Here is a 25,316-nt window from a genome sequence, read left to right as displayed (position 1 = left end):
ATTATGAAAACAGTCCACTGTTTTCAAGAAGCCACTAATTTTATGTACATGATTTTTTATCTTCCTCTAAAATAACAATTACACATTGTATAACAAGGGATCAAATATTATTTCAGTAATACAACTTACAAAGTAGGTATTAAGTCACAAACCACTTATTCAAGCACTGACACACCAACTGAAGCAGGTTATTTTTTGTGTGGCTGGTAAATATAAACACATATATTACATAAATATTTTGTTCTGTCATTTTATTTAGTCACTTACTTGTTGAACACCAGCCACTACTTCACTTTAATTTGTTTCACTCTTTTCCCAGCACTGATTTTGAAGAATTCCTTACAAATGAAATAAATAAATCAACTATAAACCAAGTTGTAGCCATTCTACTTGCATTTTGGAGTATCTAGATTTTGTACCCAGGGAGATTTCTTGTTCGTATGACACGAGAGGTGGCTGACTAAAAAATGACATGACTTGTGTGACTTTCATTAAACTCAACAAAGGTGGCCATTTATGTTGACTATAAGACACTAACAAGCTTTAAAGTCCCTTCTACTTTTTTCATATGACAGATCTATCATCTCAGTTCTTATCAATCAATTAGTAATAGGTAATGCTTTATTTCTTGTATCTGTAAATCTGTAACATGTTCTCTATTACTTTGGTTTCACTAATTATAGCCCCCAAGATGCACCATTACTCTCTATTTATTCAGTGATTTTTCCTGTTGGCTCATGCAATGCCTCCCCCCCTTTTTTCCATAAATATGCAGATGTTTTGAAGCAACCCCTTCCATATGTAAGCTCTGACATTATTACATCAAAGTGTTACATAATAATGATGAACATCACATTGCAGGTTAATATCTTGAAAGACTTGAAATACAAGACTTTTACAGATTAATTAATAATAAAAGGAAGTCTTGCTCCTTTCACTGTGTGCATTTCTAATAGCCATTACAATATACACCAGAGCTTCTTGAAAGCTTCCAACTGACCTGTCATTTGTCACTACATATCTGGACAAATGATTGCCACAAAGGCCGCCAGCAGTCAAGTAAGTATGCCTCTTTCTTACAGATACAGTTGGTGAAGGTGCAGTTGATGTTGCAGCTGAGCTTCCATATCTATCTTCTGCAGAAGTTGTTACTCCATGAGAAACTCTATGTTTAATATGATTCTGATAACTGTGAGTTTTTGACTGCACACTCTTAATTTTGTTACTCTGTTTCTTGTTGTGTCGTACTTCTGAAGCTGCAAAAAATAATAAAAGTTGAGGTAAATTGTTATAACTAAAACTCTCCAAACAAAATTTCAGATTTTAATTTCACAAACCAATTTCAATGCATTGATACAGATCATGGCACACAAACAAAATACAGTTTTTTCACTATTACTTTTGTACTAGTAAGTAAGTGTCATCACAGGTAGGGGAAAAAAAAACAAAATTACTACTCCTGAAATCTTGTTACAGAAATAGCTATATATTAGCCATTGCAGTACTGGGTTTACTCCATGCCTATAATTGGATAATTCATAGATTCCTTAGGCCCACCTGTAAAACATTTTCAAATGAAGTGAAAATAACAGAGAATAAGACAATAGTTTTGTAGAAGAGTTAAGAGCATTATTGTGATTATAACTGGGAAACCCTTCTGCACAAAAAGTACAAATTCAAACACAGCATATTCTGAAATACTGTTGGGGTGACAACTGTAAATTGAATAATAAATGCAAAATTGTCCAATTGTAACCACATGGGTTGACTCTCATTTAGGGTAGATTGCTTCAAGTCTATTCATATAAGAATAATTATATTTTCCTGTCTGACTACAATCTTATTGATCCCAGTGCCAAATATATAACACAATATGTATTATCTTAGTCTCTGAAGACAATAAAATGCTTTTCATTTGAGACAATGACACTAAATACAAGGGAGTGCTCTAATATGCATGTGGCTTATAAATAGTATACCTGCTGCCAATCATTAAAAACTGTAATTATTACATTTTCTAGCAAAAGTACATTGCTCTGCAAGAGTCTGTGTTTTTCTCCATTTGTTCCTAGCTTGAGCCAACCTTTTTGTTTCTGCTTACTTACAACATCAAACAACCTCCATAATTTGTAATAAAATCTTCTTGTATTTCTTATTGTGTCAACTACCTAATTCATGAACAGACACTGCAAGAAACCCAATACCTCTTACTGCATTGACATGACAAAGAAATATTCAATTTCAAATTCATAATTTGTGTTACATATCATTCACTGCTTCTACATTTCTCCTCCTTCTGCTGCTTCTTCCAGTGCCAAGGTAAGTACTTGTGAATCCTTTAGTACACTTCCTGTTAACCCATCCATTCTTCCAATATTATCATGTTGGAAACAGAACTAAGTCTGAATCCGAAAGCAAGGCCATCAATGAAGTATAGCACTTAGCACTGCAAGCGTGTTTATTACGAACACCAATGTGCAGTTATAACAGAAAAGAACTGACTTCCTGAACAGAGTACCACTATTTATACAAACATCAAATATTCTGAAATACACAAACACTACAGACATAAAACATTCATAAACGTCACTTCACAGTGCAGTCTAAGTAATATCACTATTCCTCATTTTCCTAATTAATTTTCATGTTTGTTTTCCTATCTTTTGGTGTTTGGCCTATATGTTCTGAAGCAGTTTACATGAACTGTTTGATGCAGATTTGCTTTTACAGTTGATTTACTGCTGAAGCAGGTCAGGCCAGTGCGTGGTCCCCTCCTATACTGCTGGTTGCCCAAGTTCACAACAGCCCAATTTCCTAACTGCTATGATGTTTCATAAAACTGTCGAGCAGTCAGTTTGAACCAGTCTCACAACATTGGGTACCAGTAAACTTGTGCAGTTCGTTTGTCAGGAAATCCGATGGAATGTGCACAGCAAGCCTTACGGTTCTGCCTCACAGGCCTTACAGCTGATGGAGATTGCTGCCAGCTGCATTACCCCACACTATGGTCACGTGTTCTATTACTGGTCAGATCAGTGTTAGATATAACATAATTTGCAGTGTGCTAGCAGTACTGACTCAGAGGGTAAACCACTTGTAGACAGCCAAGTGCCCTCCTCCTAACCTCTCCAACATGCAGCCCTAAGATGAGGTGCCTGTCCAGGGTCACCCCCAGATACTTTGCTCGGCAAGACCATGAGACAAGGCCTCCCATAACACGCACTGGCTGAAAGTCCAATGGCTGTCTGCACCATATAATTGTTATGGGCTTGCTTTTCACAGCATTGAATTTCAAATGCCACGTAGTGGCCCAGGCACCTAGCACATAGCATACTGCCTGGGAACAATGATGCAAGACATCAACTTTTAGGCACCAAGTATAGTGTGTGGTATCATCTGTGAAACATGCCAGTGACACACTATCCATATTTGGGATGTCTGAAGCACACAGAGAGTACATTTGGGGGTCAAGGACAGACATCTGGTGCATTCCCACTAGCACAGGCCTCACTGTGAAGATGCCACTTCTGAAGTGGACACTGAATATGTGATTATGCAGGTACGACATTATGAGCCTAATGTGTGGCATTGGTACCCTCAATACAAAGAGTTTTTAGAGGAAGCCCTCATGTCACACACAGTCAAAGGCCTTGGAGATGTTGAGAAGTACTGCCCCAGAGTACGCTGGACGCACCAAGGCTCCCATCGTGTCATCAACAAGATGCAGAAGTTGTTGCTGTGCACTGTGACCACCAGAAACCAAAACTTTTCAGGTGGTATAAACATCTTGCTACTAATGTGCTCCTTTGAACATATAGATACTCAAAGGCTTCTGAAACGGTGAGAAGTAGTATTATAGGTTGCTAGTTTTGCAGGAGTCTAACATCATTTCCATGTTTAGGAATGGCAACTACCTCTGTATGTTTTCAGGTAGTAGAGTAGTCAACAGTCCTTAAGATATGATTGAAAAGTTCAGTGATGGGATGGAGGGTGCCAGATGCCACCTACTTAAGCACAGCAAATTCCACTAAGTCACAGCCTCCACCCTTCCTCAGGTTTAGATTACAAAGTTGGATTCCCACTTCCTCCTCAGAAATAGCATTTGTGGTATTACCTGCCGCCTCATCCATGAGAAATAGAGCTAATCTGTGCCACACAATATGACTGTGTCGGCTTGAAGCTGTCTGCAAATGTGTCAGCCAAGATGCTAGCCTTGGGATCAGGTTCACAGACAACTTCTCTGCCAACTTGCAGGAGAGGAATCCATTGCTCTTTCCTAAGGAATTGCTTTATAGTTCTCCAGACAGTGTCATTGTTAATGTGAAGTGTGGCTACCTTGCCTGCCCAATCCTTATTTCTGTGGTTTTCCACTGCCACCTTTATCTCACACTCCAGTTGACTGAGGTGGTGTTTTGTGGTGGGGTGTCTCATTAAGTGCCATTCTTGGAAGGCTCTATATCTTTGTGTTATGGTTTCCAGTATCTCAGGGGGCAGCTGGCATGATTGATCACTTGCCCCTCTCAGTCCCCTGGGACTAGCAGCATCTACTGCTGGCAGTGTCATTTCAGTTAGCTGCCTTATACACTGAAGCACCAAAGAAACTGATATAGGCATGCTTATTGAAATACAGAGATATGTAAACAGGCAGAATACGGCACTGCGGTTGGCAATGCCTATATAAGACAACAAGTGTCTGGCACAGTTGTTAGATTGGTTACTGCTGCTACAATGACAGGTTATCAAGATTTAAGTGAGTTTGAGCGTAGTGTTATAGTCGGCACATGAGTGATGGGACACAGCATCTCTGAGGTAGTGATGAAGTGGGAATTTTCCGATATGACCATTTCACGAGTGTACTGTGAATGTCAGGGTGTGGCCGGAAAGAGATCTTGCAAGAACAGGAACGACGACGAATGAAGAGTATCATTCAATGTGGCAGAAGTGCAAGCCTTCCACAGATTGCTGCAAATTTCAATGCTGGGCCACCAACAAATGTCAGCATGTGAACCATTCAACAAAACATCATTGACATGGGCTTTTGGAGCCAAAGGCCCACTCGTGTACCCTTGATGACTACACAACACAAAGCTTCAAGCATTGCCTGGGTCTGTCAACACCAACATTGGACTGATGATGACTGGAAAAATGTTGCCTGGTTGGGCGAGTCTCATTTCAAACTGTATCGAGCAGATGGATGTGTACAGGTATGTAGGCAACCTCATAAATCAATGGACCCCTGATATGTTTAGATATGACTCTGGCAGATGGCACATTTGTCAGCATCCTGTCTGATCACCTGCAGCCATTCATGTCCACTGTGCGTTCCGACGGACTTGGGCAATTTCAACAGGACAATGCAACACCTCACACGTCCAGAATCACTACAGAGTAGCTCAAGGAACACTCTTCTGAGTTTAAATATTTCTGCTGGCCACCGAACTCCCCATGCATGAACATTATTGAGCATATCTGGGATGCCTTGCAACCTGCTGTTCAGAAGAGATCTCCACTCCCTCACACTCTTATGGAACTATGGACAGCCCTGCAGGACTTATGGTGTCAGTTCCCTCCAGCACTACTTCAGGCATTAGTTGAGTCCATGCCACATCATGCTGTGGCACTCCTGCATTCCCATCTTCCTCCATGATGTGTCAACACTGAATACCTGTAACCTTCTTAGTTCAAGAAGATTTTTTTTTCTTTGCTACCTGCTCCAGTAGTAATCCCTGCTTTAGCCATATCATCTTGATAAAATACAGGAACAAATTTTATGATTAACTAATGATGTACAACATAAATCAGTTAAACTGTTAGGATTTCACACTGACTCCAACTTAAGCTGGGAGCACCATATTGTCTATGTCTGCAAGAAAACAGCTCAACTGCACCATCTCAGGTGGAAACTGACAGATGGAGTCAATAATTAGTATCTGAATTGTGTAGTCTGGTCTTTTAGAGCCACACATTTACTACTGCATACTGATAGGGGTCATTCCTATTATATCTGCGAAATTCTGAAAATAATTATAATAATAATAATAATAATAATAATGTTCTGCCAGTCGTAAAAGGCGACGAAAAGAACAAACCACTAATAGGGCTAACCCCCCCTTTTAGTGTGATTAGTTGGTTCAGGACAGAACTAAAGAAGCCTCGGACAAGCGCCGTCATGGTCGGGGACGACGCTTGAACCCTATGCCCGCCCACAATGGTAACGACACTGCTAGCCAACTGGAAAATGATTTAAATCCAAATAGAGGTGTTTTGCAGGATATGCTTCCTGCAACCACCCTAGAAGGAAAACAAAGACAGAGGATGAGATGGTCAGATGAAGTTAATCGACACCTCATGTTCTGTTATTACCAAGCAACAAACCTAGGAACCAACACAACTGGATACAGATCACAATTATACACAACATTTATTACCAGATGCCCAGAATTAAAATTTTTAACAGAACAACGACTAGCTTATCAGATCCGTGTAATAATAAAAAATAACAGGATACTCCAGTCAGAATTAGAAAACATCAAACAACAAGTACAACAAATATTGGAACAAAATAATGCGCAATCAGAAGAAGAAGAAAATACAGTAATGGACTCAAACATCCCAGAGCAAACAAACAAAGAACAACACGCACCAATTAAACAATCAGAGGAAAACGAAATCTTAAGACAGCCACCAGAACAAGCACAAATAGAACACGAAGTGACAACATGTTAGATATAGAAGAAAAATTTCAGATAACATATATAGAATACAAAGACACAAATACAGACATTAGACCATTCTTGCATAGACCACCAAATAACCCACAAGTCGAAACAACAATAAAAACTATCAACACAATCATACACAACAAAATAAATGAAAACACAACTATGGAAGAGTTACAACTACTGGTTTATATAGGAGCACTCACTACACTAAATATACACACTAGGCAGAGATCAGAACCAACCAACACACAGAAGAAACCCACAAAACCAGCATGGCAACACAGGCTACAGATCAAAATAGAAAAACTGAGAAAAGACATCGGACAGCTAACACAATTTATAAGAAATGAAATCTCGGAAAAAAAACGAAAAAGGTTAGGTAAAATCTCACAACAAGAAGCGACAGAGCAATTAGACGAAAAGAAGCAGAAATTACAAGCATTAGCCAAACGACTCAGAAGATACAAAAAAAGTGAAAATAGAAGGAAACAAAACCAAACATTCAACACAAACCAAAAGAAATTTTACCAGACAATAGATAACACACACATTAAAATAAACAATCCACCAAACATAACAGACATGGAACACTTTTGGAGCAACATATGGTCAAACCCGGTACAACATAACAGGCATGCACGGTGGGTACAAGCAGAAACAGACACATACAAGATGATACCACAAATGCCTGAAGTGATAATTTTGCAACATGAAGTCACCCAAGCAATTAATTCTACTCACAATTGGAAAGCCCCTGGAAATGATAAAATAGCAAATTTCTGGTTAAAGAAGTTCACCTCAACACATTCACATCTAACTAAATTATTTAACAGTTACATTGCAGACCCATACACATTCCCTGATACACTTACACACAGAATAACATATCTGAAACCTAAAGATCAAGCAGACACAGCGAACCCAGCTAAATATCGCCCCATAACATGCCTACCAACAATATACAAAATATTAACTTCAGTCATTAAACAGAAATTAATGACACATACAACACAGAACAAAATTATAAATAAAGAACAAAAAGGCTGTTGCAAAGGAGCACGAGGATGTAAAGAGCAACTGATAATAGATGCAGAGGTGACATATCAAGCTAAAACTAAACAAAGGTCGTAGTGTACCCCACTCGTGGTTACTACAAATATTGGAAATATACAAAGTAGATCCTAAATTGATACAGTTCCTAAACATAGTAATGAAAAATTGGAAAACCACACTTAATATCCAAACAAATTCAAATAATATCACATCACAGCCAATACAGATTAAGCGTGGAATATACCAAGGAGACTCATTAAGTCCTTTCTGGTTCTGCCTTGCTCTGAACCCACTATCCAACATGCTAAATAATACAAATTATGGATACAATATTACTGGAACATACCCACACAAAATCACACATTTGCTATACATGGATGATCTAAAACTACTGGCAGCAACAAATCAACAACTCAACCAATTACTAAAGATAACAGAAGGATTCAGCAATGATATAAGTATGGCTTTTGGAACAGACAAATGTAAGAAAAATAGCATAGTCAAGGGAAAACACACTAAACAAGAAGATTACATATTGGATAACCACAGCGACTGCATAGAAGCGATGGAAAAAACGGATGCCTATAAATATCTAGGATACAGACAAAAAATAGGAATAGATAATACAAATATTAAAGAAGAACTAAAAGAAAAATATAGACAAAGACTAACAAAAATACTGAAAACAGAACTGACAGCAAGAAACAAGACAAAAGCTATAAATACTTATGCCATACCAATATTGACCTACTCATTTGGAGTAGTGAAATGGAGTAACACAGACCTAGAAGCACTCAATACACTTACACGATCACAATGCCACAAATATAGAATACATCATATACATTCAGCAACAGAAAGATTCACATTAAGCAGAAAGGAAGGAGGAAGGGGATTTATCGACATAAAAAACCTACATTATGGACAGGTAGACAATTTAAGAAAATTCTTTCTAGAACGAGCAGAAACTAGCAAAATACACAAGGCAATCACTCATATAAATACATCGGCTATACCACTGCAATTTCATAACCACTTCTACAACCCTTTAGATCACATAACATCAACAGATACGAAGAAAGTAAATTGGAAAAAGAAAACACTTCATGGCAAGCACCCGTATCATCTAACACGGCCACACATCGATCAAGACGCATCCAACACATGGCTAAGAAAAGGCAATATATACAGTGAGACAGAAGGATTCATGATTGCAATACAGGATCAAACAATAAACACCAGGTATTACAGCAAGCATATTATTAAAGATCCCAATACCACAATGGATAAATGCAGACTTTGTAAACAACAAATAGAAACAGTAGATCACATCACAAGCGGATGTACAATACTAGCAAATACAGAATACCCCAGAAGACATGACAATGTCGCAAAAATAATACATCAACAGCTTGCCTTACAACATAAACTTTTAAAACAACACGTTCCTACATACAAGTATACACCACAAAATGTACTGGAGAATGATGAATACAAATTATACTGGAACAGAACCATTATAACAGATAAAACAACGCCACATAACAAACCTGACATCATACTCACCAATAAAAAGAAGAAATTAACACAACTAATCGAAATATCCATACCCAACACAACAAATATACAAAAGAAAACAGGAGAAAAAATTGAAAAATACATCCAACTGGCTGAGGAAGTCAAAGACATGTGGCATCAGGATAAAGTTGACATCATACCAATTATACTATCAACTACAGGAGTCATACCACACAATATCCACCAGTACATCAATGCAATACAGCTACATCCAAACATATATATACAACTACAGAAATCCGTAATTATTGATACATGTTCAATTACCTGAAAGTTCCTAAATGCAATATAACATATACCGTACAGTTAAAAGGAAGTGACACTTGATCATGGTCCGCGTCACTCCATTTTTAACCGGACTTAACGTCTGAGAAAGTGAAGGAGATAATAATAATAATATGGGTACTCAGCCTAATGAGCAAAGTGAACACTAAGGAACACTGCCATTTCTTCTTTATAAAGCCAGAGACACTGACACTTATAAACCTATATATTTATACAGCATTATGTCAAAAGTAGCTAAAGTGGGTTTAACACCAGCGAAAAAAATACACAGTCTCAACACTAAAGGCAAGCTGGACTTTTACATACTGAGACAGACTGACAAAGACCAAAAACTCACACAAAACAACAAACATTAAATTTCTTAATAAACCTAAATTCTGCTTGGTTCTTGTAATATAACAATTTAAGTTTTATGACTGTTTATTGGAACATCCAGGTAACAGACCTTTTTAAATCAACAATGTCAGGGGCAGCTTTTAAGTATATTGGTAAAGTAGTAGAACTAAATTTTAAGATTTTTCTGTGAAAGTAACCATTTTATCAATCACATATTTAATGCAAAATTGTTAAGGCTTTCATGGCTACTAATTGATATATTGGCTGTTGGCTTCTGTCTTGGAGTCCAACCCTGCCAACAGCAATGGTGGTTGAACCTTTGACAATGTCAGCCACTCATGCCGGAAAAAAAGTCAGGAAAATCAATAAACAAATATTGGCTGAAGGTCCCAAGACAAAAGCCAAAATGCAATATGCATATTTAATGATCAAACCCATTCCACTGTAAGTGTCAATGGTTACTAAGGAAATATTTTAGCAACAACCAGTAATATTAGGAATATAATCCACAGCAGCGCATTTTGGGAGTCAAGCTCCCATCATATTGCTGTCTAAGCTAATCCTACATAAAATGCACTTCAGAAGCACTCAAGGTCAAAATATAAAAACAGATACAACTATTTGGGCATGAATTTCTCGTTTTACTTTAAAAATAATAACAGTTTCTATGCTCTGCTTATCCGTGTTACTGCACACCCACCAAAGCGTTCCTACCACAAGGCAGTAAACACTGGTCACATCAGCTGCCACTCTGTGCACTGCTAGTTTGTAAACATGTGTTCAGCTCCGACAGACAGTACTGAGCTCTCAGTCATTCCATAAGTTTCCAAAAATGTTACAAAGGGCATGGGGAGGACCAGGCCAATGGCTGTCTGTGCCAAGTGACTCATACTTTTTGTACCAACACCAACCTTAAAAAAGGTCTAAAAAACCATTGAAGAAGGCACTACCATTCTTGCCAGTTTGTTTATCAAGCACATTACTAAACTTAACACAGTGTCTTACTATTTCAAGTTGCTCAAGCAGGTCGAGTTTCTTTCCTTTCTTATCTACACGTTTAAACTCTAGGTCCACTTCTATGCCTTCCAGAGAGTGACTAGTCTGCATGCTCCCTATACATTGTCAAAAAATTCCTACCTTTTTGTCCTATCAATTTTGCTTCACATGATATGCTTTGTATTTTATAAACACCTGCCTGTTCAAATTTACTCATCCTGTTGCCAACTTCATACTTTAAATTATATCTCATTAAATTTTTTGCTATGAATGGCAACTGGATGTTGTATGGCCAAAAAATGTTTGACAGGTTCTGTGAAATTTGTCTTAAATATGTTAATGTGGTATTTGACAGGATATAGGTAACATGTAGATGTTTTCAGACTGGGCAACTGTAACGGACAGGTGGTTGCCTAGCATACACATGAAACTAGTCATCCCCTAAAAGCACAAGTGTCTTAGAGATGGCACATGTATATAAGGAAGTAAAGAAACTCAATCTGTCTGAGGAACTTGAAATAGCAATCCACTGAGTTAAGCTTGATAATTCACTTAATAAACAAACAGGCAAGAATGGTAATGCCTTATTAGTACAGTAAATGTGAATCATTTGGCACAGACAACCATTGGTGTGGTCTTGCTCCATGTCCAAATAACTGTATTTGTTTTTATATTTTGACTCTGAGTGCTTTTGAAGTGCGTTATGTGTAGGATTAGCTTAGATAGCCAGATGATGGGAGCTTGACTCCCAAAACACATTGTTGTGGACTATGTTACTAATATTATTGGTTGCCTGCTAAAATATTTATAACAATTACCTTAACAACTGCTACCTCTGGACCTTAAGATGGACAGTAATAGAATGTCTCTTGAGTGCATCAATATCAACAATGAAATACAAAAATCATGCATAGAATGACAACTGCATTTGAAAATCTACAACAACAAAGTGCAACATATGCTTGCTTGAAGACAGCCACATAAGAATGTTACTTGATAAACTATAATAGCCAAGTTAGCAGCATTGTAAAGCCCAGAGCAATAACAAAAAATCATGAAAAATCTAGATTTAGAAGGCAAAATGTTGTATGAAATTTATTTCATTGTCTGTGCAAATGTTGCAGATATTGAGGCACATAACAAAGCTGATGTTTGTTTTGAGATTTCACAAAGTTTTTAGAACTAAAAAAATTGAAAAATATTATTATTGTTACCATTACTCATCAACCCAGTTTAATTAACAGTTTATCTATTAACAAAAAAAAGAAAAACAAATGCAAAGCTTAAAATATTTGTTGCAGATTATATAAAATGCCAACTGGCAAGCTGATTTAAGTCTGCAAATGAAACATGGATTACATTTCAACTACAAGGGTATGCATTTCTTGTGAGAAAGTTAAATAAAGTAAAGAAAGAAAATATTTAACTGAATAGTCTTCTCTAACAAAATGGCTTTTTGCCATTGAGATTGCAGTCCCCCCCCCTTTTTTTACTGCAAATCAGCCTACAGCATACATGAAGGTATGAATGTTGACAGTATCACTACAGGTGGTTCCAGAATATTCAGTATGTTGCCAAGTGAACCGAACGAACTGGTGCATTTCTGCAAGACTATGCCCTGTGCTTATGTAGTGTGAATCAACTTTGATGCAAGATTGAAGAAACTTGTAGTTCTAAGTTTTGCACAAAATATATGAGGTTGTTCATGTAGCCATTTATTTTACAAATAACATTTGAAATGAAAAGAATATAATAAAACAAAGCTATGGAGATGGCCTTTGAATCAATAGTAATAACAATAAAGACAATCAAGAGCAGCTTAATAGTAGTTGGCCTCTACAGATCACAGATGGATCATCTACATTAATTGATTGCATGATACTGCTGTGAGCTGTGATGCATACAGTGAGGCATAGTAGTTAGTATCACAAGGTGGTGTGCTGCCAGTCACCAGTTCAAATCAAATCACCAGCAAGTATTTGTTTTTTAGCATTTATCATTTATCAATTACGCCTGAAATATTTTATTCTTATAATGTTTGCACATTCTGGCATACTCAATGTTTGTATAAATAGCAGCACTCACATCTAGGATGCAGGTCTGTTCTCTCTCTAGGCTGGCATCCATCCTAAACGTGCTTTCAATGCCGAATGTTGTACTTCACTGACAATTCTGCTTTCAGATTTGATGGGTATGACATGACATTGTTTGGTGAAGACGCCAGGTACTTAAAACATCTACATCACTGTGGCTCCAAGTAGGCAACACAAAAGCCATACAAGTAGTACACCATCCCCAGTTCTGTATATTAGAGAGACCAGTGGATTCCAAAACAGCAGTAAGTCAGCTAAACATTAGACATCCATCAGTGTTTTCCAGAGATGCTTGTCAGCAGCTAACGAAAATTCTGGATGGATTTGATGGAGTTGCCAGATACGATAGGTGGGACAACATGATGTCATTGGCAAAGATGTAATTTTAGTTGGATGGCACAGTTCAGCAGTGGTTCAGTAATGATGAAGGGAAAGTTGATAGTTGGGGCAAACTCTAAATTAAAGAAAACATTTGGCGACTATTGGCAACAAGTCTGCTTAGTGGAAGACTAACTGAAGAACAGCACCCAATGTCATGAGGAAATGACAAAGTCTTACATACAGAATACTTTGGCTCTAGGCCACACTGTGCAATCAAATATGACAGAAGCCAACAAAATCTCACACTTGATGAAAGGTAAGGAAAGTCACAACTGAGGAATTCATGAACTAGTGCCAGCACTTCAAGGAAATGCAACAAAGGAGAGTCAGAAGAAAGAGGTATGACCGACTCCTGAATGTAGTCCCTATGGCAGTTGTGGAAGACCACAATGACATTTTCTCTCTCATACGTCAGGTACTAAGAGAAGAAATACCTCTCATACACCAGGTAGTAAGACAACAGTACAGAAGTTTATGACCACCAGAACTGTCAGTCCAAGTACACAAGAGATATAAATCACCAATGTCGACCCCATACATCAGAAGGTAACAAAGAATGTTTCTTTAGCACCAATTCCCACTACTAGTTGAATGTGCCAGAAGAATAGACTCGGCCAAGTTGGACTTATGCTACAGTTGCCAAACAATAACACAGCATCTGACCAATGCAGGTATGAGGGTTATTCGGAAAGTAAGGTCTGTTCTGATGCAAAGTGGAAACCACAGTGAAAATCTGATCTTTTCACAGATGCATTGGGCAGTGCCTCTAGTATGCCTGTCAATCACGTCACTTCGCTCATTTCAGTTCTGAGCACTTGGTGAGCATGTAAAGATGCTTATAACAACAGTGTCTCCTGCCAAGTATGAGGGCCTGGTGTGAGATTTCACCTGATGTGATGCAGCCCACATAACATAGCTGTCAGGCATTTCCTTCTTCACGACAATTCTTGGCCGCACTCTGCAAGGGCAGTGAAGATCCTCCTGGGGTGTTTTCGATGGGAACTGTTTGATCACCCACAATGGAGCCAATAATTGACTCTTCCTGAGTTTCATCTCTGCTGACATTAACCACTGGCTATGAAGACAATGTTCTGGCACAGACAACAAGCTGTAGGCCAGCAGAGAGAATTGGCAGGAAGCACAGGTGGCTGCCTTCTATAAAAAGTTGATACAACACTACACAAATGTCTAAATCGGAGCAGCAACTATGTAGAGAAGTAGCTGGAAGAAGTAGGTAACTGTTGCAAAAAAAACATTTTTGATTTTCACGGTGGTTTCCATTTTGTGGCTGATTGGACCTTACTTTCCAAATAGGCCTTCTACAATCAACTCCCCTGCTATGTATAAAGCGCTGGAAATGAACATCCATTTGGAGAGCAGATGACAACACACCACTATATTTCCATTGTGGACATCCAGGATACACTGAATGCTATTCCACAGAATGGTAATGAGTGTTCATCGACTGTAACCCCGCAAGACATCAACCGTCACTAAATTCCTGTCCTTGCTAATCAACTGCAAATGATTAAGGTCTAGCTGTGGTATGAAGCCATTGCCATACACTGGATCAGGTCACTCCTCATCATGCCACAGCCACTTCTCATTGTTGCACAGAGGTACCTGCCTTTTGGCTAGCCACTGAATTCAGGAAATGTATGTGAGATGACCATCTATGAAGATGTGGCTGTCACATATGCAAATCCTTCATGGGAAAAATGAACAATGTATCAAGAAATCTCATTGACATCATCATTAACAGTCAACCTGTGTCAGAGCTAGCTGGGTCAGGGACTGCTTTTTCACTAATGTTGAATACCTGTCATTGCCAACTAGAGAAGACTATCTTCCGTGATAATGAAAGTGATTGTGCTGTACTTTGGAAAAGGGAAATATGTCCAAGTGGCAGGAATATTTATTGAAAGAATAACTATTAACAACAGCCCTTCAAATGTAGCATTTTATCAGAATATAGTCATAATGTTGTTCTTTGATGGGATGTCCTGCAGGCATTACAAGCAGTCATAGACTGTGAAAGATCAGAGCTTCACATTGACAAAATCACAAAAAAAGATGTCTACCCACTGCCGGGCATTGATAACACCGTAGACTGCTTGACAGGAGTGAAGTAATTTGCAATTATGGACATGCAGACAGGTTACTGGGAAATGAGGTTGAAATTAGGAAAACACTGTCTTCACAACACCTGACAGCTTCTACCAGCTCAAAGTTACACCATTTGAACTATGTAATGCTCAAGCTACCTTTCAGCATATGATAGTGAAGCTGCTTCAGCACCTCAAATTGACAACATGTCTTTTCTATCTGGATAACATCTTCTTAAAAAAATTTGAAGAACATCTAAGCCACCTGATCATCATGTTGAAGTGTGTTCAGAGTGCAGGCCTCCACTGAATATGAAAACGTGCCTTTTTGCTGCCCACGAAATAAAAACTTTGGGGTACCTAGTTAATAGCTATGGAATCCACCTCAATACTTAGAAAATAAAAGCAATGACAGATTGTTTGACTCCTGAGCACACTCGTGATGTGAAAAGTCTTCTCAGAATGTGTTCTCACAACCAGCGATTCATAAAGGACTTCTGTATCAAAGTACATCCCATGCAAGAACTACTGCAGAAGATGACAAATGTTCCTGGAATAAAATGCAAGAAAGATATTTCCTTTTCTTTAAGAAGGCACTAATATATTCTCCAGTCTTAGCATTGTATGAAGAGAATGTTGAGGCAGAACTTTGTACCCACACCACTTGTCACTGGATAGGTGCAGTTCTAGAACAAACTCAGGAAGGTGCTGAAAAAGCTTCCAGAGTAGCGTCCAAGTCTGTCATGAACTACTCTGCAACTGAGAAACAGTGCCTTGCAGTTGTCTGGCCCATCAACAAGTTCTGGCCATATTTATTTGGCAAACCATTCACCATTGTGATGGACTACCATTCCGCTGGCTGGCTAGCCTGAAGGATCCATCAGTTTGACTGGTGAGATGGATACTGTGGGACCAAGAATACATCATCACAGTGGTACCCAAAAATGGATACAAACACAAGGATGTCAATTGCTTTTCAAGAAATCCTCTGGCAGGAGTCAGAAACATGGACAAAATCTCAGTCATCACTGCATTAAATATCATTACTGCTGAATTGAGGGAAGATCTAACATTGCTGCAAACCATAGAATAGAGGAACCAACCAAAGGCAAGTCCTAATTAACAAAGAGAAAATTGCATACACAGAGGTATGATCCAATTTTTATGAAAATTAGATGCAATGATGTGCTCAGTGCAATTCCATGTGCAACGGTCAGTGCCAACATAGTTGCCGCTGCCAACTGACCTCGTGGTGAAGAGATACCAGGGCTGGACTTCAGTTAAGTAGCTTTAATTCGACGTGGTACCACGGTACTATAGGTTTTAGTTTTAATGTTGACTGTGCTTTACTCTGGCATGTTATAGTAATTTTATGCTTCTAAAGAAGGCTAGGTTAATTTAGCCAAAACCTGGTAAAGACCAGAAAATTTGTGCAACTGAGGCTGATTCTTCAAAATATTAGACACAGGTATCACTGCCCAAGTCTCTACCAATCTGCTAGGCACTATGTGAGCCACTATAATGAATGCCAATGACAAAGTACATGTTGTCATTACCTCTGGGGCATCTGACACCAATTCCGACTGCAACAGTGCCATTCCACTGGATTGGAATTTACCTCTTGTGGAGGTTCCCAAAATCAACAAATAGTAATCAATGGATAACTGTTTGCTCTGGCTACCTCAACAGCTACGCTGTCATCAGTGCTGATCTGATTGCCAAAGCTCCAGAAGTTGTAAGGTCCCTTGAAGAAGACATCATTTTGAAGCAAAGAGCAACCCATGTGATGGTCTCTAATAGTGGAAGAGTTTTCTAGTTGCGACTAATATCAGTGTTTTCCAGTTGCAACTAGTATCAGAGGTAATTTCACATTGTGACATCACCCCAAGGTGACAACACTCTACCACCCTCAGATGAATGGCATCCCAGAATGCTTCAGTAAGATGTTGGTGGATATGCTCTCGATGCACATTGATGTTGAACAGTGAGATTGAGATACAATAGTGCCATTGTGGCATTGCCAAATAACACAGTGAAGCAGGGCACTACAGGTTTCAGACTGTTATTTTTTTTCCCAAGATTGTGAGGCCAGAATGACAATGGATACGACATTCCTTTTCCAGCCAGATGATATGATGACTACATGAAACACCTCACTACCAGGACTGATGAAGCAAGACAGCTGGCTTCTATATGGTCCCTGACATCCAGGAGAAGGATTGAGAGTGCCGTACCACCGAGCACTGGCAAGTGAGGTAGAGCCCAGGAGACTTTCTATGGATTTTTATGCCCGTGTGGGAAGTGGGACTATTGGTAAACTTACTGAAACGTGACTTTGGGCCTTATTGTATCCTTCGTCACTCTTGTGACATTATATATGAAATTAAGGGTTAGGACCTTTCATCAAGGAGTCAAAAGCACAGAGACATCATCATTATTGTATCCTTCATTGCTTTTCGGACATCATATACGAAATTAAGGGTTACGGCTCTTCATCGAGGAGACAAAAGTACAGATACATCATCCATGTCCTCTGTATGAAGTTCTCCTACAATTTTGTGAAACAAATTGATGATTGGGGCTTCTTGTTAAAGGAAACTGAAGGCCTGCTCAATGAACGTAAAGCTTTCATGGAAAGGACTAACTTCATTGCTCATCACAGCGAAGATAACGTGACAACATGACTCAAATGGGAAAATCCTCCAGCACTGCCCTAAGTGCACCACTGACAAGATGTAGACCTCGGATGCTGTAACTGGCTTCAATGAGAACATCTGAAATGGCACAGGAGAGGAAGAAATGCTACTATCTGTGCTGCATGAAGTGTGTAGTAGTGGTTAGTATTGCTCGCCGATCTGCTGTGAGTTGCCAGTTCAAATCCAATTACCAGCAAATATTTTTTATTTAATATTTATCATTTCTGGGAGGTTTTTAATATTTCTTATGTTTGTATTGCTTGTATATTCTGGAATATTTGATGTTTGCATAAATAGCAACACTCTTCATCCAAGAGGCATTTCTTTTCTGTCTGCACATTTGTGTAAATACTAAATGTGCTTTCAGTGCTAAGTGCTGTACTTCACTGACAACCCTGCTTTATCATGCTTATAAGTTATAACATCGCAGTATAACTCTACTGAACCATCTGCTGTTTTTTGCAAATCAAAAATCAATTGCAAGAACTCAAATAAAACTGACTGCTTAAGAATAAATGCTCTATGTACACCATGCCCTAAATTTTTGTGTAATATAGTTTGATTCAGACACTTTTGGCTAAAACATAAAATTGCTTAAATTCTCCACCTCTTTCCATATCAATCTTTCTACTAAATTGACTTTATCAGCTGTCTTCTTGATTCAGGTTGTTGCATTTGGTTTCCCAGTTTGAATTATAACTCGCATTAATAATGTTTATTGGAAGTCAGCACCACCTCTTATTTGCAGTGACATAATAAGTTTTGTTGGCAATAGCTTTTGCGAACTAATCTTGCAAAGCCTGATATGAGAGCAGACACTTTCTTGGAAAAGCATTCTGAAGCAACTGAGACATCATAGTCAATATACAAGGTTGAAACATCACAATAAGGTAACTTTTTTCAACTAAAAGACAATGTTTTATATGTTATTTTTGTTATTATTATCACACATTTTTGCCCTCAATGCTATGTTTGCAACTTTTAATGTTACATTATTATTCACTCTTTTGTGTTTCCTTCTTTTTTTTCTCTTTCCAAAATCATTTCATTCTTTGGCTGTGTTTTTGGTCTGTCCATATTTTCCCTATTTTCTTCCTTCCTTTCTTTTACTTCAAATTTGGTGTTCATAATTTTGTTTCTGAATTTGTCTCTTTCACTCATCATTCCCCTACTGATTACTGCTTGTTTTAGGTCATCTTCTACTTCTTGAGGCCAATTGGTATTCTGTTGCTGTTCGTGTACCCATAGCATGTTAGTCAGCATTTTATTATCATGTTTGTGAGTGTGACAGTGTGTTTGTATAATTCTTTGATTTCTTCATCCATTTACTATCCCTGTGTATTGCTCCAGAAACGTTTCTGAGGATTTTGCATTTTATTTTTTTCTGATCGTGCAGCGATGTCTCGATCCCTGAGTCAACAGATGGGGACGTTTGCATGACAACAACCATCTGCACGAACCGTTTGATGATGTTTGCAGCAGCATGGACTATCAGCTCGGAGACCATGGCTGCAGTTACTGTTGACGCTGCATCACTGACAGGAGCGCCTGCGATAGTGTACTCAATGACGAACCTGGGTGCACGAATGACAAAACGTCATTTTTTCGGATGAATCCAGGTTCTGTTTAAAGCATGGTTGCATCCATGTTTGGCGACATCACGGTGAACGCACATTGGAAGTGTGTATTCATCATTGCCATACTGTCGTATCACCCGGCGTGATGGTACGGGGTGCCACTGGTTACACATCTCGGTCACCTCTTGTTCACATTGATGGCACTTTGAACAGTGGATGTTACCTTTCAGATGTGTTACGACCTGTGGCTCTACCCTTCATTCGACCCCTGGGAAACCCTACATTTCAGGAGGATAATGCACGATCGCATGTTGCAGGTCCTGTACCGGCCTTTCTGGATACAGAAGTTGGTAGGAAGAATCCAGAAGACACAGGCTGAGTAGCACTAGTTAGAGTGGAACACATCGTATAGTGCAGGATGCTCAGCAAATGGGTGGTCCAGCTATCTCTTGACTACAGTTTGATGGTGGCCATTCAAGTTGACAGACAGCTTGTTATTGGTCAGTCCCACATAAAATGCCACATAGTGGTTGCAGCTAAGTTAGTAGACCACATAGCTACTTGCACAGGTGGCTTGCCATTGATAGGATAGGAAATAATTGTGACAGGACTGGAGTAGGTGCCAGTGGGACAATACAGTACAGGTCTTTCATGTAGGAATTTCACAGGGATATGAGCCATAGGGCAAAGGGTTAGGAGCTAGTGTTGAATAGAGGCAGATAATAATACTGTCGATGTTGGGTGGGCAGCAAAATACTGCTGTAGAAGAGGTGGAGAGGATATTTCTCAGTGATTATTTGAGGGTTGGTAGGGAGGTGACAGGGGAGACCTGTCCCTGTTCAAGGTGTGGGGTGTAATTTCAGTCTGTGAAGGCCTTAGTGAGACCCTTGGCATATTTGGAACGGGATCTGTCATCACTGCAGATGCAACAACCATGAGTCGCTAAGGTGTATGGAAGGAACTTCTTGGTGCGGAATAGGTGGCAGATGCCAAAATAGAGGTATTGTTAGAACTAGTATTACAAGAAATAGTAATACTAACGCAATATATTTGTCAAGGGAAATATTCATGTGGTAAATGAGCAGACCCTGAACACATTTAAGTTTCCTTTAGATAGTGGTAACTGGTTAAAAATATGGTGGAGAAAATTCCATAGATAAGAAAATTCATATTTGTGAATGCAAGTTTCTTAGCAAATTATAAAGATGAATTCTTCTCAGGAAATTAGCCAAGTAATATCTTCATTTTGGAGTGATGCCTGAAGATGAAATATAAGAAACGAGTTGAAATGTCATTTTGGAATGAAGATACTACTCAGCTGATTTTCCAAGAAGTATTCTGCAAGAAAGTTAATATTCTTCTAGTCACTCTCTCCAGAATTGTTACTATGTCCTTCCCCCTAAAAAAATTAGTGAAAAAATACAAATGGATTTTATAAGGTGTATGATGAAAATGTACTGAAGATTAAAAGAGTATTATGATTGGCATAGACGTACAGGCTCTAATGTAACAAAGAAAATGTTCATAGGTGAAAAATAGTTTCAGCCAGGCCTGAAAAGAAACTATATTTATGGAAGAATGATGCAATAATTCTTCCATTTGAAAATAAGATGCAAACCATATGGAAAATAGTTAATAGTTGAGTCTAACAGCAAAATCAGTGAACAGACAAGATGTAATGCTTTGAATGCTACACATTTCAGTGCTTTGGTTACTGATAAGGTACAGGAAATGAAAAAGGAAGGTCAACACTAATAACATAGCCATACACCGTAAATATTTGTTGGAAAATATCTTGCATCACCAGCAAACATCACAGATTTGTTAGGATTCTTCCAACTTTCCTGGTACAGTTTTCAAATGGGTTTACAGCCATCTTTATCTGGCAACGTAAGCTGCTCAAGTAATGCTACAAGCACACTCAAACTTACCACCTTCAGTGATGGATGTTTAAACTCCATTCAGAATGTCAAATGTAATGCAATAATTTTTCTAAGATGTGGACAATGCTCCCTCATCCTGTACAATGTCTGCAGATTTGCCACATTCATACCATTCATGTTACTTTTTTGTTTTTGTTGAATAATCCAACCTACAATGAGTTTATTGTTCATTCCTTTCCTTGAATGATGATATGGAAAATTTCCACTTACCTCCAGTCAGAGAAAAAGAAGAAACTGTACTGAGCTACAGTGAAATAAAGACATCAAGCTTATGAATGTGATTTCACAGGATTAAAAATAGGTACCTTGTTTTCTTGCTTTTGAATTGGTTTCTTTGTTCAGCTGCACTTCCTTCGGAGATCCTTCTGGAATCCTTGAGATGTCAGACGATACATCAAAAGGAGGATAGTTCTCTTTCATTTGGCCCCTATTGGAACACATTAACAATGAGTTTCGAATTGCTCTGCATATCTCCAGCTTATCTGTAAATCAAAAGTTGAGGGGCATATTTTATTCACCTATGCAACAAGGAAGGTACATATACTTGCACGGAATAAGAGAACAGCCTTAAAAATTTGACAACGGCTTGTTTGTGATTCAGGTTTGCATTTCAAGTGTGATTACATCACTCAATAATGAAGTTTTCTGTTCTGAAGGTTATATAATAATGACTGAATATTTCAATCATTTTCAGTGTTAAACATGATATATGACAATACTCAAATATATTTTTAACATTTAGCTATAATTATACCATTTAAACATGCACAATGCACATGCTTCTCTAATGAAGGTCGTGCAATTTTCTTCCATATTTTATCCTTTAACTTTCAAGTATGACAATACAGACCTACAATGTAGATACTTCTGTGGAGTGGAGAAAAAGGTGGGTTTTCAAGTTATTCATCACATTTTGATTTTCAGAGAGTCTGCAGAAATTTTGAAGGGATTTAGAGAAATCATGGAAAACCTAAATCAGGGTGTCCAGACGTACATTTGAACTGTTGTCCACCCAACTGCAAGTCCAGTGTGCTAACCACTGCACCACCTCACTCAGTTTTATAAAACTAGTATGAGTATTTTCTCTCCCAAAATAGCTTCATCTCCTCCGTTCAATGCGGAATATTTGAAATTTGCTCTGAGCTCCATAGTACATGTTAATTTGGAAACCCCAGTTTAAGTTCTCTACTTCTACTAGACATTTTTTAAACTTAATTTTCAGTTCATCTTTTCATTCTATCTTTTACATGTCTTTAAAATTTCCAATACTATTAACTTCTTTGCTCTTCTTTCTCTTCTTCTTTTTTCAAAAGGCTAAGCCTTGTCTCTGCAGCCACAGCTTCCTCTCTTCAGCAGTCCTATTCATCTCCATGTATGAAGATCATCCCGTCTCACTAATCATGTTTTTTAAATAGGACAATAAAAATCAATCCTGAAAAACATATTGTTTTCTGTGGTTTCTCTTTGATACATAAGGTCAAATTTAATCTCCCACATCAGAGAGCTTTTTCCCCAAACTTGCTACAGCATACTATCTTCTTGCTCACTTCTCAGTGAAAGTTTCTTTTAAATAATTTTTTAAAGCTTCCTTTGGACCAAATTTGATAATTTTGCAGATACATGAAAATTATTCTAAATATGTAAAACACTTGTAAAATTCAAGATTGATATTCAGTAGACTGATATATCTTTAAGACTTTTCTTCAATTGAGTTCCATACACTGATTTTCATCTGGTGTTCTTCCCTTACTCTTACACTATATGTTGTCTTTTCACAATACTTTTCTGCCCCCACATCTTCCTTGTGACTTTGCAAGTCTTATTTAGAATCTCTATGTAACAAACTTATTAATTATTTATAATAGTTATTATTTCACTTTGAAAATCATGACCCTTGTTCCTACTTACGGTAATAGTTACTTCTGCATGTTTTTTGAATACTATTAATATTTTAATAATGACATACTAATTGATATCCTCAGCAGAAGAAAGAGAGGAAAAGACACAAATGCAATGAATAATACATTTTGTTTTTTAGAACCCCACTCAAAATCAAAATCATCAACAACGTATAAAGGATAATACTTTAATTTCATTGAAGAGTTGGTACAAATATGACACAGTATTCACAAAGAATTAGCTCTTGTGTAAAATAGTTTCCATTGCTGACAAAATGATACAGAAGTATTAATAAACAGATAACAGAGTATTACTCACTTAATCTTTCCCTCTCTTGCACAATATATAATTTATAGACTTCATCTGATGAGAGGCCCAGTTCTTCTCTGTATTCTTCAACACTCTTACGGAGGAGTTCTACGGGCTAAACAGTTATATTGTGTGAGAACGGATCATTCAGTTGAAACACCAATCTTAATATTAAAAAATACAGCCAAAATTATGAAATGACATGTGTGATATGACAGCAGATCATTGAGATTCATCCACAACACCACAGAGTAACCTGTCAGCTGACATAAATTGTTTGTCACAACCATAAGTCTACGTCTATGCCCTTATGCATTACCACATTTAGTAGAAATAAAGCAACTCCATGCACTGACATATCACAACTCACATATTGGTCAAAGAAACTTTTCTTGTTCCATACTAACAATTACCGAAAATTACCACTGAAATGTTGAATGACGTGTGAGGAGGACTACTGCACCAACCAGTAAGAGCCAATATTGTGCAGCATACACTATATTCCTCACTGCTTACTGTTACTGAGTAGGGACTCTATCCATTGTACCACATCCAACATTTAGACACAATATTAAGACATTCTTACATTTGTATGCCACCAAACAAATGGGTGCCCTTATCAAACATTCTATTCTAGGTGCAGCATTTTGGAGCTGATAAATGTATTTTTATATGTTTTCAGATCAAGTGATTCCCCTGTGTGAAAAAAGGAGCACTTAAGCAACTGCACTGCGTGGAAACACATCAGTGTAGAGAAGGATTGATTCTCTTATGGAGAAAAAACACTGGCAGTAAGGTATGAAAGAATGGAATAAACATAGTACACCCTAATTGTAGATATAGAGTCCGTTGAAAATTTTATGTAGGAACATCAATGCAGAGAGAACTAAAGTTCTGGTTGCTCAATACCAATATATTTAGAAAAAAGTTATCTATGAAATTGTGTGAAGTAATTGAAACAGATTGACAGATTGTATGTAACTAACAAGACATGTGGAAAAAAATTGCAGTGTGACAGGAAAACAGGGACCAACGAGTAATGTAATAGTAATAGGAGAGTGAAAAAAAATTGAACACTTAATCATTTACATAAATGCCAATGCCTAATATATGCTTGAGTACAATATTTACTTGGGTTAGTAAGTTTTTAATGCTATAGGTAAACTATTACCAGCCCCACAGCAGATTTTGATGCTAGGGAGTTAATTCTCTTTTTGATTCCTTCAGAAAAAGTTACCATAAGCTTTCCATATCTATGTTACTATAGTTTTTAGGTTCAGATTATTTAAAAATGTTTGATGTTTGTGTATTGCCACTTATCACATGATTATTTTCCATCATAG

At 37.9% G+C, this 25,316-nt stretch overlaps 1 protein-coding gene across 7 annotated transcripts in view; it reads right to left on the bottom strand.

Annotated features, from left to right (window-relative positions):
* The window catches only part of LOC126469704 (coiled-coil domain-containing protein 177), a 304,381-nt gene that overhangs the window by 92,411 nt on the left and 186,654 nt on the right, over positions 1 to 25,316 (bottom strand). For 5 of the 7 annotated variants that reach the window (XM_050096880.1, XM_050096881.1, XM_050096884.1 and 2 more), the window contains 3 exons: positions 23,983 to 24,088; positions 22,071 to 22,247; positions 1,001 to 1,256 (listed from right to left, as the gene is read on the bottom strand). In XM_050096880.1, coding sequence (XP_049952837.1) covers positions 1,001 to 1,256; positions 22,071 to 22,247; positions 23,983 to 24,088 — 539 coding nt within the window. The remainder of the gene's footprint in view (positions 1 to 1,000; positions 1,257 to 22,070; positions 22,248 to 23,982; positions 24,089 to 25,316) is intronic. The other 2 variants (XM_050096886.1, XM_050096885.1) reach the window with 2 other exon arrangements.

Source organism: Schistocerca serialis, chromosome 3 (assembly GCF_023864345.2).
Source record: "Schistocerca serialis cubense isolate TAMUIC-IGC-003099 chromosome 3, iqSchSeri2.2, whole genome shotgun sequence".
NCBI classification, from domain to species: Eukaryota; Metazoa; Arthropoda; class Insecta; order Orthoptera; family Acrididae; genus Schistocerca; species Schistocerca serialis.
Note: the sequence above shows the minus strand (reverse complement) of the source record. Positions and strands in the feature narration are given on the sequence as shown.